We start from the raw sequence: 13,025 nt of genomic DNA on the forward strand, positions 1-13,025 counted from the left end.
TTCAGCTGCAGTCGCTAAGCAGAGGAGTCGTGTTAATGGAAGACAGGACAGAGAGAGAGGATCGGGGGGTTGTCTTTGGTCTTCCTGCAAAAAACTTTTTTGTTTTAAAAAAAGCCGAAATAGAACCTGTCTGTTACACATCGCAGACTAATCCCCGCTAAGCTTGAGGAATCCAGAAAGTTTTCACACCCTGGGAATTGCCTCTAATGCGTCTGTCAGACATCACTGACGTTGTTCCACAAATAAAAATAGATAGATAGATAAATTCACTTGGAGACGGAACTCGGAGACCAGGTTCAGATCGGCACAGAGAGGGGGGGGGGGAGCTGCAGGTGGGCGGATCCACCACTGCTTTAATACATCATCCTCCGTGTGTGTGTGAGTGTGTGTGGCGACTAATTGGATGGTGAGACCCGGACTTTCCAGTTCTCCTACTGGGGCGAAGTGCCGCAATTTAAACAACGATAACGCCCATGAAGCGTGATTGATGAGCTGCCAACAGGTGGCGCTATCACCGCCGGCAGAACACATCACCTCTATCATGATGGCAGCTCGTCCAGCGGCTTAATGGGACAGTTGGAATTGAGGAGGATCTTTGTGGCACGATGAGAACATCGATACGTTTCTTCACTGACCCTCATGAAGCTGGAAGTTGTCCTGGTTTGAACTTATGATTCATAGTTTGATTTAAATTGTAAGTTAAATGAAGATTTAATAATGAAGGCCATGGAACCAGTGTTGTTGCTTCTCCTATTCCTGTTTATTTCTTAATCATCTCCAAAATAAATAAATAAATGTGATAATTAAGAATGAATATTATCCCACTGCTTCTCTCAGTTACACTCATTTCACATTGTGCTTTCATTAACCCTCGAGGCGGTTTCAGTGTGTTATGAATAAGCTGCTGATGAGTATTGATTTGGTTGAGTGGCTGTGAAAGTGGAGCTTCCCAGTGAGGATCTGTTCTCACAGCAGGTGACACTTCAGTTGCTCTTCACAGGAAACTAAAATACTGAGGTTTTAAAGCTCCAGAACGACTGCAGTGACACACTGTGGCCACCGGGGCTTCAACAGAACCAACCAGTGGGTCTCGAGGGTGGTTTATTGGGTCGTTAAAGCATTTAAAACAGAAACGAATGAGGTCAGACGACAAAACGTCTCAGAAGCTTCACATCCCTCCACTTCTTCTTGCTGTAGAATCCCAGTCGCTTCAGTGACAGATGCAAATCACACGACACTTCTCAGCTGGTGCCTTCAACCCACTGACAGCTTGTGGGAAAGATCAGCACTTTGAGAAACTGCTGATACAGAGCGTCTGGTTCTGTCTCCACAAGACAAACACCATGCCTTCGGGTTACAGAAGCAACAGGGACGAAGGTTGTAGCGCCCCCTCGTGGGAGAATAGAGTAACAGCAACGTAGAAGTTTAAAGGTTGAAAGAATTATTTCCTACAAATTGGGAAAATTAATAGAAACTATGGCTTCAAGCAAAGTTGGAGATTTGCGATTCCATATAAAGTGCAGGATGTTAAAGTTTGTGCTGAATCTTAGAATCAACCCACAGTGACTTCACCCATTGGTTACGTGTGAGTTTTAAGTTGTATCCAGCGCCATCTTGGGTTTTTGGAACCAGAAGGAACCATATTTGGAGGAGTGGAGGGGGTGGAGTCTAAGAGAGAGCTCAAGGACACTGCACGCCCACTTCCACCTGCAACCTGCACCCATTGGACGATATTAGCTGTCAATCACACATTATGCTGCGTTGAAGAAGACTTGAAACTAGAGATTGAGACATAAACTCGTCAGGAAAATGTTTACTGACGTTACAAAGTGACAAGTTGAGTCATTTTCTCATAGACTCACAGTTCCTGGTAAAGTTAAATCAACCCTGAGGCCTTTAACTCATTTAAAAACACTAATAACACCAACTTACTGACTTTAAGCAAAGAGTCGATGAATTTAAACAAACAGAAAAGACGGAGGATGATGCAGACCAGGAGGAGGCGGCTCCATTAGCTGCTCGGCGCCACAGTCGCTGCCAGATGTTCAATAAGAAATGATGTTTTGTGTTGTGCAAACCTCACAGCTGGAAGTCACGCATCCCGGTTCCACATGCGTCCTCGTGCCTTCGTAACGGACGCACATCTGGCCGAGCTGTGTTGTTTCCATTATTCAGAGGCAGGTGGAGCGGGCGACAGTGGAATCGAGTATTTAACGTCTCACACGCTAAGTAACCTCGGCGACCGTGAAACCCAAGAGCCCGTGGGAGGCTGCACTGTAATGGATTACATTTAATGGGATTACATTAACCACGAGCAAATGAGACACAGAGAGAGAGAGAGAATCAGTTGTTGGCCTAATAAAGCATGAAAATCAGTTAAAGTACATTGATGCACATGTTAGACAATTAATTACAAGACAATATTTCCAATTTAGATATAAAAAAGATAAATATTACATTCTGAAACTGGATTCTACACATTTTTTTTATTTATTATACCAACTCAACTCAATATGATATAGAACAAAGCACATAACCTCAACTTATGGAATTTGAATTTGATCCGCAGCACATTTCACACACTCATAGATATGAGTCACCTAAATAAACCTGATTTTACATAGAGATCTATTAATCATTTCTTTGGGAAATTGGTCAAAAAAGATCCTGGATCCTCCTGATGAGGATTTACACTTCCTCTCTGACCTGTAGCACCTCCTTCCACCATCATGAACATCTGCCCAGTTGTTATTGTTTTTGGCAGCTGATCGTTGGTTATGATTACAAGTTTATTACAAGCTTAGATTTACAATTTGCCTGCTCACGTATTGTAAATTCCTCTATGATTACAACTGTCATCCCTGCTCCCTTCATCTCTGTCAGACTTTATTTGTGGAGATGCTTAAAACGTAGCGGCGGCAGCTGGTGGTGTTTCTGGTATGAATATCATATCTCCTTTACAGTTACATACGCAACTAGGACTCTACAGTATGAAGCCGAGCATCTTCTGCTCCCGCTATATCTATAAAACCCTTGTTAAGACAAATGAATGGATCTAGTCAGCAGGAACCTGCGGGTGCTTTCACAGCGGCAGGAAGTGTTTATTTACATATTTACATTGGAGGCGTATTGAACAGATGAGCATTAAAACTGCAGGGAAAGATCATTTCCAATGTGGATTCTGCTGTGAACCGCACGAGACGTGGAGAAAGTAGGAGAGACCTTGGATCTGTAGCAGCCTCGTGAAGCCCTATGAGACAAATTGTGATTGATGAATATGGACCTTACATATAACATTTGATTGATTGATTGAAACAGACAGGGTTAAAAAACACAATCACCTTCCTTCAAGTTTTATTTGTCATGTGCAGTTAACACAGGGTCAAGAGGAGTGAAAGAAACTGCTTGGTTCAGCAGTGCAGTTATTAAATTAAAATAAAAGCAAGGTGAAAGAGCAAGCTTTAAAAAACCATAGTCAAATATAATACAATACTAAACTCTATACATTCAAAGGTTAACAGGCATAGTTAGATTTATATACATTTATATAGTTGTGTTTACCTCAACATTTTACAGTCCATTAATTTATATAATTTTCGCCGTCGGATTCTTCTTTTAGTTTAATAGATAAACAGAAAAACATAATTAAAACTTGTGGTTTAGTTTCACTGTGACTGAAACAAACCCATTGAGTTCAGTTTGATGCTGGAACAACAACATTGGTTTTCCTTTGTTTTTCACATTAAAACCTAATAAGTGCTCTGCTTCATACAGAACTCAGTAATTAAGTAAAATGATAGCTGTGTGCAGTCATGGCTGAGTTTCTGCTTGCCGGCTGATTCCAGGTAAGCATAATTAGAGCTCCCAGAGCAGCGCACATTTAATTGTGAAGTGTCTGGTGTAGTGTGAGTATTTACCAGATGCCAACACAGCCAGGAGAGCTCAGGGATGATGTCTTTCAATTAGGATTTCACCCCAGAGCCCGTCAATTACCCACAGAGGTCTGCTGTGCTTTGCTCCCTTTTAAATTGGCTGAGTTTTATAAAAACAAAGAGAATAAAACAACCGAAAAACAAAGCTTCTCTACCGCTGTAGAGGAGAAGCGAGAGGAAGTGATGACATTAGAAATTAAAATCTGATGTGAAATGACATTTATATTTGATATTTAAAGGCTTGTTCAGTGAAATGGAAACAGAGGAAGCTTCAGCCGACTTCTTAATTCATTAATTTAATCTGTTTCCATTGGACTTTCTGCTTTTTTGGTTTTAAAGAGGCAGGAACTTTATAGTTTGACTTTTATTTTTTACATTTCCTACGTTTCATTATATATTTCTTTTCATTATAGGGTGCAAATTGAACATTTGTTATATAGCCGATGGGGACTAACTGTTAAAATTGATTCAGATTCAATTAAAGAAGAATGAAGCTGTTTGCTGAAGATCTCGATATTTGATTTGGTAGTTATTTTCAGTTATTTTCTCATTTTGCGTTCGATTCAAATGTTATTTTTGTTTTGTGCTACTTATATAAGAATCTGAAATTATAAAAGGTTTGTGACAAAAACAAACTTTGACTCTAATTCTTATTACACAGATCCCAGTTAGGTTCCTGTATTCGTTTTTCTCTAGTTTTACTTTTGTGGTATCGACCAGTTCTCGTCTGCAAAAGAGGCGTTTGACCCATGTGGGTTAATTACATGGAGAAGTAGAAAGTAAATGAAAAGGCTCCAGACTCTTCTCCGCCTCTTCACCTCTTCACTGTGATGTGTGATGGCACCCCCAGAGGTGAGCTGAGGTATCACGCCGACGGACACCTCAGAACTCACTGCCTTCATTATTTGCCTCAGGCCACACGGCGTGCAGGCGCTGAGGCTTGTGGGTAATACCCCTTCTATGAATAAACAATTTTGAGTCTCGCAGCCGAGACCAAGGAATGCCTTGAAGAACCAGAGGGAGATCAAAGTCACTTCATGCTCAACGCTGTGATGAAGACGTTAAGATGAGGGAAGGGCAGGAATTCAAATCTGATAGTTTTTGATTTCAGGATTTACCCGGTGTCAGTCTCTTAATTTAATTAATTCTTAATTGTGAATCAACCTTTGTTTTAACACGATCTGCAACAACAGAAAATAAATGAAGCCTTGTGTGCTTTCATCATACAAATGCAGATGATGGTTTGTTTGATTATATCAGAATTGAGGAATTATCTTTTCATTGCCTTAGACTTGTTGAGCAAGAAGTTTTAACGACGTATAAAAATAAGAGCGGTGATATAACAAACATTTGCACTCTGGTGTAATTGGATGATATTTCAGTGAAGCTGAAGGTGTTGCTTTCGTGCTAAGTTCTCATCGTTTGAGATTATCTCCTTTAAATTGGTTTATAGCGAATAAATGAATCATCAAACCTGAAGCTTTGAGCAGCAGCTCCTTCTGACAGACGTATGAATATATTGAAAAGTGTATTCGTCTCCGCTCTCTGTCATAATTTCTCCAAATTAAAGCTCGACTCATACCGAACCCTAAACGATTTATATTCAAACCATAATACATCTCACTCAGCACTTAGGGATGAATCTAAATGAATAAAAATCATGATGTCTCGACGATGTTATGATAATTCTCGTTGTCAAAATGACAGTTTGGTTTTAAATGAACACAAAGAGCCGTAAAGAAGAAGCATTTCAAACCTCCTCTCCAGAAAACGTCTGTGTTTTGGTTTACGATCTTATAATTGTAACATTCTCATCATCCCGCCTTTTATCATTTTTACTTCTGTTCTTTCTTAATGAACGATAAAAAAGTGTGAATCATAAAAACAACACTTTGCTCTGGGAGCTCCATGGCAACAGCAGCCAGTCCTGTTGCTGTGGACGTCAGTGAAGCGTGTTTGGTATGAGGAGGCCTCCATTCTCTGTGAGATTCCTGCCGAGGCAAACAACCAACCCCACCCCCCCACCCCTCCAGCAGCCGAGGCTAAAACCGTGGTTGCATCAGAGAAAAAGTTCTGCCTCTCCAGACGCCTGTAATTTAAGCTCGATGCTGTGATTTGCACTTTTAAACATGTTTCCCAGAACGATTAAGGTAAAAGGTCGTTGCTTTTCTTTTTACCAACTCTCTGAAGTCACTCAGTGGGACAAAGTTTGATAATGAACATGTTTGCTGATGAAATGCAATGAAAGGTGTCCTGGTAACAGCGGCAGAAACATCAGAGAACATCCCACCTCCACTGATTCACCTCCTCTCTCTCTCTCTCTCTCTCTCTCTCTCTCTCTCTCTCTCTCTGCAGGACACTGAGATAATCAACACAGCCATCCTGACTGGACGCACCGTGGCCATCCCTGTCAAGATGGTTTCCATAGAGATGAACGGCGCCGTCACGGACGTCTCCTCCTCCGTGCAGTGCAAGTCCTCCAACGAAGACATCGTGAAGGTACGAAACAAAACCTGATCTCCTCGGAGCTCGAATCGAGTAAAACACGTCGTTGGAGAAACATCTAATCCCTATAGAGAGCATCACATCCTCAGGAGAGCAGGAAAACCTCAGATTCAAAAATCAACGCATGTTCATAAACCACTGTGTATGAATCAGTGTGGCTGCAGATATATATATATAGATATATCTACACATTACTTTAAAAGAGAGAGAGAGAGTGAGAGAGAGAGAGAAAATAGTCTCAACGCACCTCGAACATTAATATCTACACATTACTTTAAAAGAGTGAGAGAGAGAGAGAGAGAGAGAGAGAGAGAGAGAGAGAAAATAGTCTCAACGCAACTCGAACATTAATATCTACATATTACTTTAAAAGAGAGAGAGAGAGAGAGAGAGAGAGTGAGAGAGAGAGAGAGAGAGAGAGAGAGAGAGAGAGAGAGAGAGAGAGAGAGAGAGAGAGAGAGAGAGAGAGAATAGTCTCAATGCAACTCGAACATTAATATCTACACATTACTTTAAAAGAGAGAGAGAGAGAGTGAGAGAGAGAGAGAGAGAAAATAGTCTCAATGCAACTCGAACATTAATATCTACACATTACTTTAAAAGAGAGAGAGTGAGAGAGAAAGAGAGAGAGAGAGAGAGAGAGAGAGAGAGAATAGTCTCAATGCAACTCGAATATTAATATCTACACATTACTTTAAAAGAGAGAGAGAGAGAGTGAGAGAGAGAGAGAGAGAGAAAATAGTCTCAACGCAACTCGAACATTAATATCTACATATTACTTTAAAGAGAGAGAGAGAGAGAGAGAGAGAGAGAGAGAGAGAGAGAGAGAGAGAGAGAGAGAGAGAGAGAGAGACTCAACACACCTGGAACATTAATATCTACACATTACTTTGCTTGAAAATACAAAATAATAGCAGTAACATCAAGACAAGGAAATGAGAAATTCTTAAAGTTGGGTTAACACAGTGAAAATCATAGAGAGAGAGAGAGAGAGAGAGAGAGAGAGAGAGAGAGAGAGAGAGAGAGACTCAACGCACCTCGAACATTAATATCTACACATTACTTTAGACAAGGAAATGAGAAATTCTTAAAGCTGGGTTTACACAGTGAAAATCATACATAGACGTTGTAACTGTCTTCGACTGGATCCGGAATTGGAGTCGGGAGACACTGGATAGCGTAGCTCTGTGTGTAAATGTAAATGTAACTGTAACATGTGAGAGGAACAAAGGGAGGGAGGGAGAGAGAGAGAGAGAGAGAGAGAGAGAGAGAGAGAGAGAGAGAGAGAGAGAGAGAGAGAGAGAGAGAGAGAGAGAGAGAGAGAGAGAGGGACGCTGCAGTTCTCGTTGTTCATCTGGGTGTAACGGCGGCGTCCCAGGATCCAGAACAATCACCGCTCAGACTCACGGGGAATCGGCGCTCGCCGCACGCCATCACGTCTGGTTTGTTGATGAAGCAAATTAAAGTGGGATCAACAACAACTTGCAGAGCACATCAGAGCCGGCGATTACGCACTTATTATTTTACTCCAGTCAATTACGGTCATAATGGGTTTCACCACAGGCAGATTGTTTAGGCGGCAGAGTCGAGTGTGGCGTCGGTCCTATTAAACACGATGGAGGAGGGAGATGTGTGACCTCAGGAGAAGTAAACAATGCAATAATGTACGTGGTTCGATTCCCACGTACAACAGTGGAGGTAAAGCAGCGAGTGAGACGGGATTAAAGTAATTTATCACACGACCACCCACACACAAGAAAAGCTGTTGCGTCTGCGAGCTGGTGACGGCTTTTTGTTTTTCAGACCAACAGGTGCAACATCTGCAGCAGCAGAGAAACACAACACCTAGGGTTGCAAAATTCCGGGAATATTCAAAGTTGGAAACTTTCCATGGGAATTAACGGGAATTAACGGGAATAAACTGGAAATGTTGTGGGTAATTTATACTAACTGTATTGACCTTGTCATATACAGACATAAATATAAACATTTTGTTGTGTCATAGGCTGATTTCAGCCCTGAGGAAACTTTGGGCACTTGACTATATGCTTCTGCATCGTTGTGTCATTCTTAACATAGGTCTTTGCACAGTATTTGCAAATGTACACAGCCTTTCCTTCTACATTGGATGAGGTGAAATGTCTCCACACATGAGAGAGTGCACGTGGCATTGTTCTGTAGAATAAGATGAGAAAAAGTTTGTAAAAAAACACTAATGCAATGCCAGAGATATAAATAGTTAGCCAAACAATTGGAATCGTCTGTAAAATTATTTTTACAATTGATGGATAAATGAATGGAAATAGGCTAGATGAACAGATGAACTAAACTTCCCATGGAAAGTTTCCAAAAAGTTTCCGGAAATTTACCAGAAACTTTCCGCCCCTTTGCAACCGTAACAACACCTGAGACCTCACACACACACAAACACACACAAACACACACACACATACCTCTGCACCACACGTGAATTAAAGAGCCGCACAAACACAACGAATGAGAAGCACCGAGATCACAAATACCAATTCAACTTCTGCCTGTAAAACTTCTCCTCCTTAACGAGGCTGGTGAATTACACTTTGAGTTCGATGCTGCCTCCCACCAGACTCCTGTCGATGTGTGGAGTCGAACCCGACAAACAACGGCTGCTTGGGGGGGTGAAAAGAGGAATTTACAACCTGGCTCCTTCAGTGGAAATACACTGTGTGTGTTTACCCGACTTGAGCCTGGTGAATATGGTTAAAGCTCTCTGTTTGTTCCGGTTCTTGCCAAATCAACAGTTTGCATTTGTCGCTGATTCCATTTTGAGATGGTATTCAAATCCCGGTCGGGCTCGGTCACGTTTTGCTAACTTCTTGATTTGGATTTGAAGTTCCGAATGCTCCTCGGTGAGAGACGATAGTACAAATAATGACGAGCTGGTCTGAGAGTTGAATCTCCGCTGATTTAAAAAGCTGCAATTAAAAAGTTTCAGGGTCTGCTCGGTTGAAAACTTCTTTGAGACCAAATCTTCACATTGACCTGAATCCAGAAAAGCTGCACTATAGTTTATTAAATTTAACCTAATGTGGAATCTCCTGTTTTCTTATGTTTTTAATCTATATCAATCCACACAATATTCTCTTCTTATAGATGCATGGGACATACAAGAGTTAATCTCCACATTTTCATTTTGAGATGTTTTAATCTCTTATCACGTAGACGCCTGATTTATTATTTAATAATAATAACCCAACGTTTAACCTCCGTAATGTTCCTTTCTCCCGTGATTTTAATTTGACTTTTGGAAAAACTTGCACAGCGATCCGATACACCTGCTTCTTCAATTTCACACTCCCTTACTCTGCACACGTCCTCCTGATTCATACAAAGGAGTCGATTCCACCAAAGCTTTTATGATGTGCTGGATAGTTTTTATTTTCCCTTCTGGGGGGAAAGTAGTTCTCTGGATATAAAGCTCAAATTCTATGAATATGGTCATGATTATTATAATAACTTTGTTGTTTTCTTGTATTTAGCTGTGTCCAGATTATTAGTCATTACTGTATTTGGGCATAAACATCAAACCAAAACCAATATTCTCATTTACCAATTTCCCTTTCGCACTTAAATATCTTTCGTCTTTCGTTATCACAGATTTCTTTAGTGCAGTCAAATTTAGTTGAGTTCAGAATGAATGGAAGGAACTAGAGAGAGAACTATAGATAATAGAAACTTCATCTTCTTTGCTTGTAAATATGTAATTTTGTTTTGTCTTTGCATCATATTAAGCGTCGGAGAGTTCACCCTCAGAATTCAGGTTTTCATTTGTGCCTGAGATAAGAAAATACAGTGAAAATTCTAAACCTAAATTGTTCTAAACCTAAACCTAATCAGTTTATCAGTTCTCTCTGGATATAAAGCTCAAGTTCTTTAAATATGTTCGTGATTATTAAAATAATATGGTTGTTCTCTTGTATTTAGCTGTGTCCAGATTATTAGTCATTACTGTATTTGGGCATAAACATCAAACCAAAACCAATATTCTCATTTACCAATTTTCCTTTCACACTTATATATCTTACTTCTTTAGTTATCACTGATTTCTTTAGTGCAGTCAAATTTAGTTGAGTTCAGAATGAATGGAAGGAACTAGAGAGAGAACTATAGATAATAGAAACTTCATCTTCTTTGCGTGTAAATATGTAATTTAGTTTTGTCTTTGCACCATATTAAGCGTCTGAGAGTTCACCCTCAGAATTCAGGTTTTCATTTGTGCCTCAGATAAGAAAATACAGTGAATGTTCTAAGCATAAATCGGATATTAAAAAGAATAATGATGGCACCTTAACTTCCAGTGACCTTTGCCCAGACGCAACCCCTGAACTGGGAGACATCTTCAGTATTATCTTAACAATAAACTGACCTATAGGTGGCCGACAGTTTCCCAATCGGCTGCTTCATGTTTCAAATGTTTCTTATTGAGTAATAGAGGTCAGGGATTTATTTGAATAATTGAAATGAGTCTGGAGAATCCGGGGCCTGCAGCCATGTGCATGAATCTGTGCCAGAGAGCAGCCGCCTCTGGTCCTGCTCACCGACGCTGAGACCAGGGAGGATGTTTCTGCTCTCTTACGTCCCGTTGCTAATTATCAGGAGGTCGATGCTAACGTCCGAGGGCGTGTGAACGATCATCAGAACAGCCACAGGGGGTCGTATCCTGCCTCTGAGGGTAAACATGGATTTTACTCAGGTACCAGGGGTTGTTTTTTTTACGAAACCATCTCAGCTCTATCTCCCTCTCATTGAAAGGTTTTGTGGTTATTGAAAAACGTTGAATACAGTAACGGTTGCATGTGAATGAACTGAGACTCAGAGGGAAGCAGCCGTCAGGACGTGACTCGCACTTCCATCTACTTTCATGTGCCCGTAACAGAAATCTTTAAATTTGACCCTTCGACAAAATCCTCTTTTTTCCTTTCTTCATACTTTTCATTGAACAGTAAAGTTGTCTTATCAAGTCGGGCTAATGAAATCCTCTTTGGTGGTTTAGCGGCTTGTCAAGGTCGGGGTCAGGCCGGTTTGATGGAGGGTTTTTTACAGACTGATTCCGTGAAGCCACGAAGCCGAATCAGACTTATATCATTCTGCTTGTGAATGGCTTGTATCTGTTATATCACCAGTATACGTCCAATATATATATTCTCACTTTGATGGATCGGACTCATCTGAATGCTCTCTGCCTCACGCTGCTTGTCCTGCAAAGACATTGGTCCAAATAAAAAGTCCTGCATAGCAGAAGGAGAACAAATTAAACTCGTAGTCCAGAAACAGAACTTAAATGATTTTTAGCTGTAAACTAAATAACATGTCTTCACTGTGATGGTGGTTTTAATATCACGTTTCTTCAGATTTAAAAAAGAGATGAGAAGGAAACGAATGAGCATGAGACCGATGCTGACATAGGGTTCAACTGTTTGGGACGTGTCTATGTTATGAAATCTATCTTCAAGTTAGAGCCATCTAGGCAAATGTGTGGTGATTACAAGCAAACTGGGATCTGGTCTTATTCCAGTATAGTGTCTCTAAGACCTGTTCTCCCTCTGGAAGAATCTGGGGTTCCAGTTGTGCTGTATAGCTTGTATCTGTTATATCACCAGTATACGTCCAATATATTCTCACTCTGATGGATCGGACTCATCTGGTAAAGAAATTGGTCCAAATAAAAAGTCCTGCATAGCAGAAGGAGAACAAATTAAACTCGTAGTCCAGACACAGAACTTAAATGTTTTTTGAGCTGTAAACTAAATAACATGTCTTCACTGTGTTGGTGGTTTTAATATCACGTTTCTTCAGATTTAAAAAAGAGATGAGAAGGAAACAAATGAGCATGAGACCGATGCTGACATAGGGTTCAACTGTTTGGGACGTGTCTATGTCATGAAATCTATATTCAAGTTAGAGCAATCTAGTCAAAAGTGTGGTGTTTACAAGCAAATTGGGGTCTGGTCTAATTCCAGTAGTGTCTCTAAGACCTGTTCTCCCTTTGGAAGAATCTGGGGTTCCAGTTGTGCTGTATAGCTTGTATCTGTTATATCACCAGTATACGTCCAATATATTCTCACTCTGATGGATCGGACTCATCTGGTAAAGAAATTGGTCCAAATAAAAAGTCCTGCATAGCAGAAGGAAGACAAATTAAACTCATGGTCCAGACACAGAACTTAAATGATTTTTAGCTGTACACTAAATAACATGTCTTCACTGTGTTGGTGGTTTTAATATCACGTTTCTTCAGATTTAAAAAAGAGATGAGAAGGAAACGAATGAGCATGAGACCGATGCTGACATAGGGTTCAACTGTTTGGGACGTGTCTATGTTATGAAATCTATCTTCAAGTTAGAGCCATCTAGGCAAATGTGTGGTGATTACAAGCAAACTGGGATCTGGTCTTATTCCAGTAGTGTCTCTAAGACCTGTTCTCCCACTGGAAGAATCTGGGGTTCCAGTTGTGCTGTATAGCTTGTATCTGTTATATCACCAGTATACGTCCAATGTATTCTCACTCTGATGGATCGGACTCATCTGGTAAAGAAATTGGTCCAATT

General features: G+C 40.5%; 1 protein-coding gene across 1 annotated transcript in view; it reads left to right on the top strand.

The window, feature by feature from the left end:
* The window catches only part of tmem132e (transmembrane protein 132E), a 116,749-nt gene that overhangs the window by 63,932 nt on the left and 39,792 nt on the right, over positions 1-13,025 (top strand). Inside the window, exon 5 of the mRNA XM_061086232.1 lies at positions 6,288-6,431. Within this exon, the coding sequence (XP_060942215.1) occupies positions 6,288-6,431 (144 nt within the window). The remainder of the gene's footprint in view (positions 1-6,287; positions 6,432-13,025) is intronic.

This window comes from Limanda limanda, chromosome 14, assembly GCF_963576545.1.
Source record: "Limanda limanda chromosome 14, fLimLim1.1, whole genome shotgun sequence".
Taxonomy (NCBI): Eukaryota; Metazoa; Chordata; class Actinopteri; order Pleuronectiformes; family Pleuronectidae; genus Limanda; species Limanda limanda.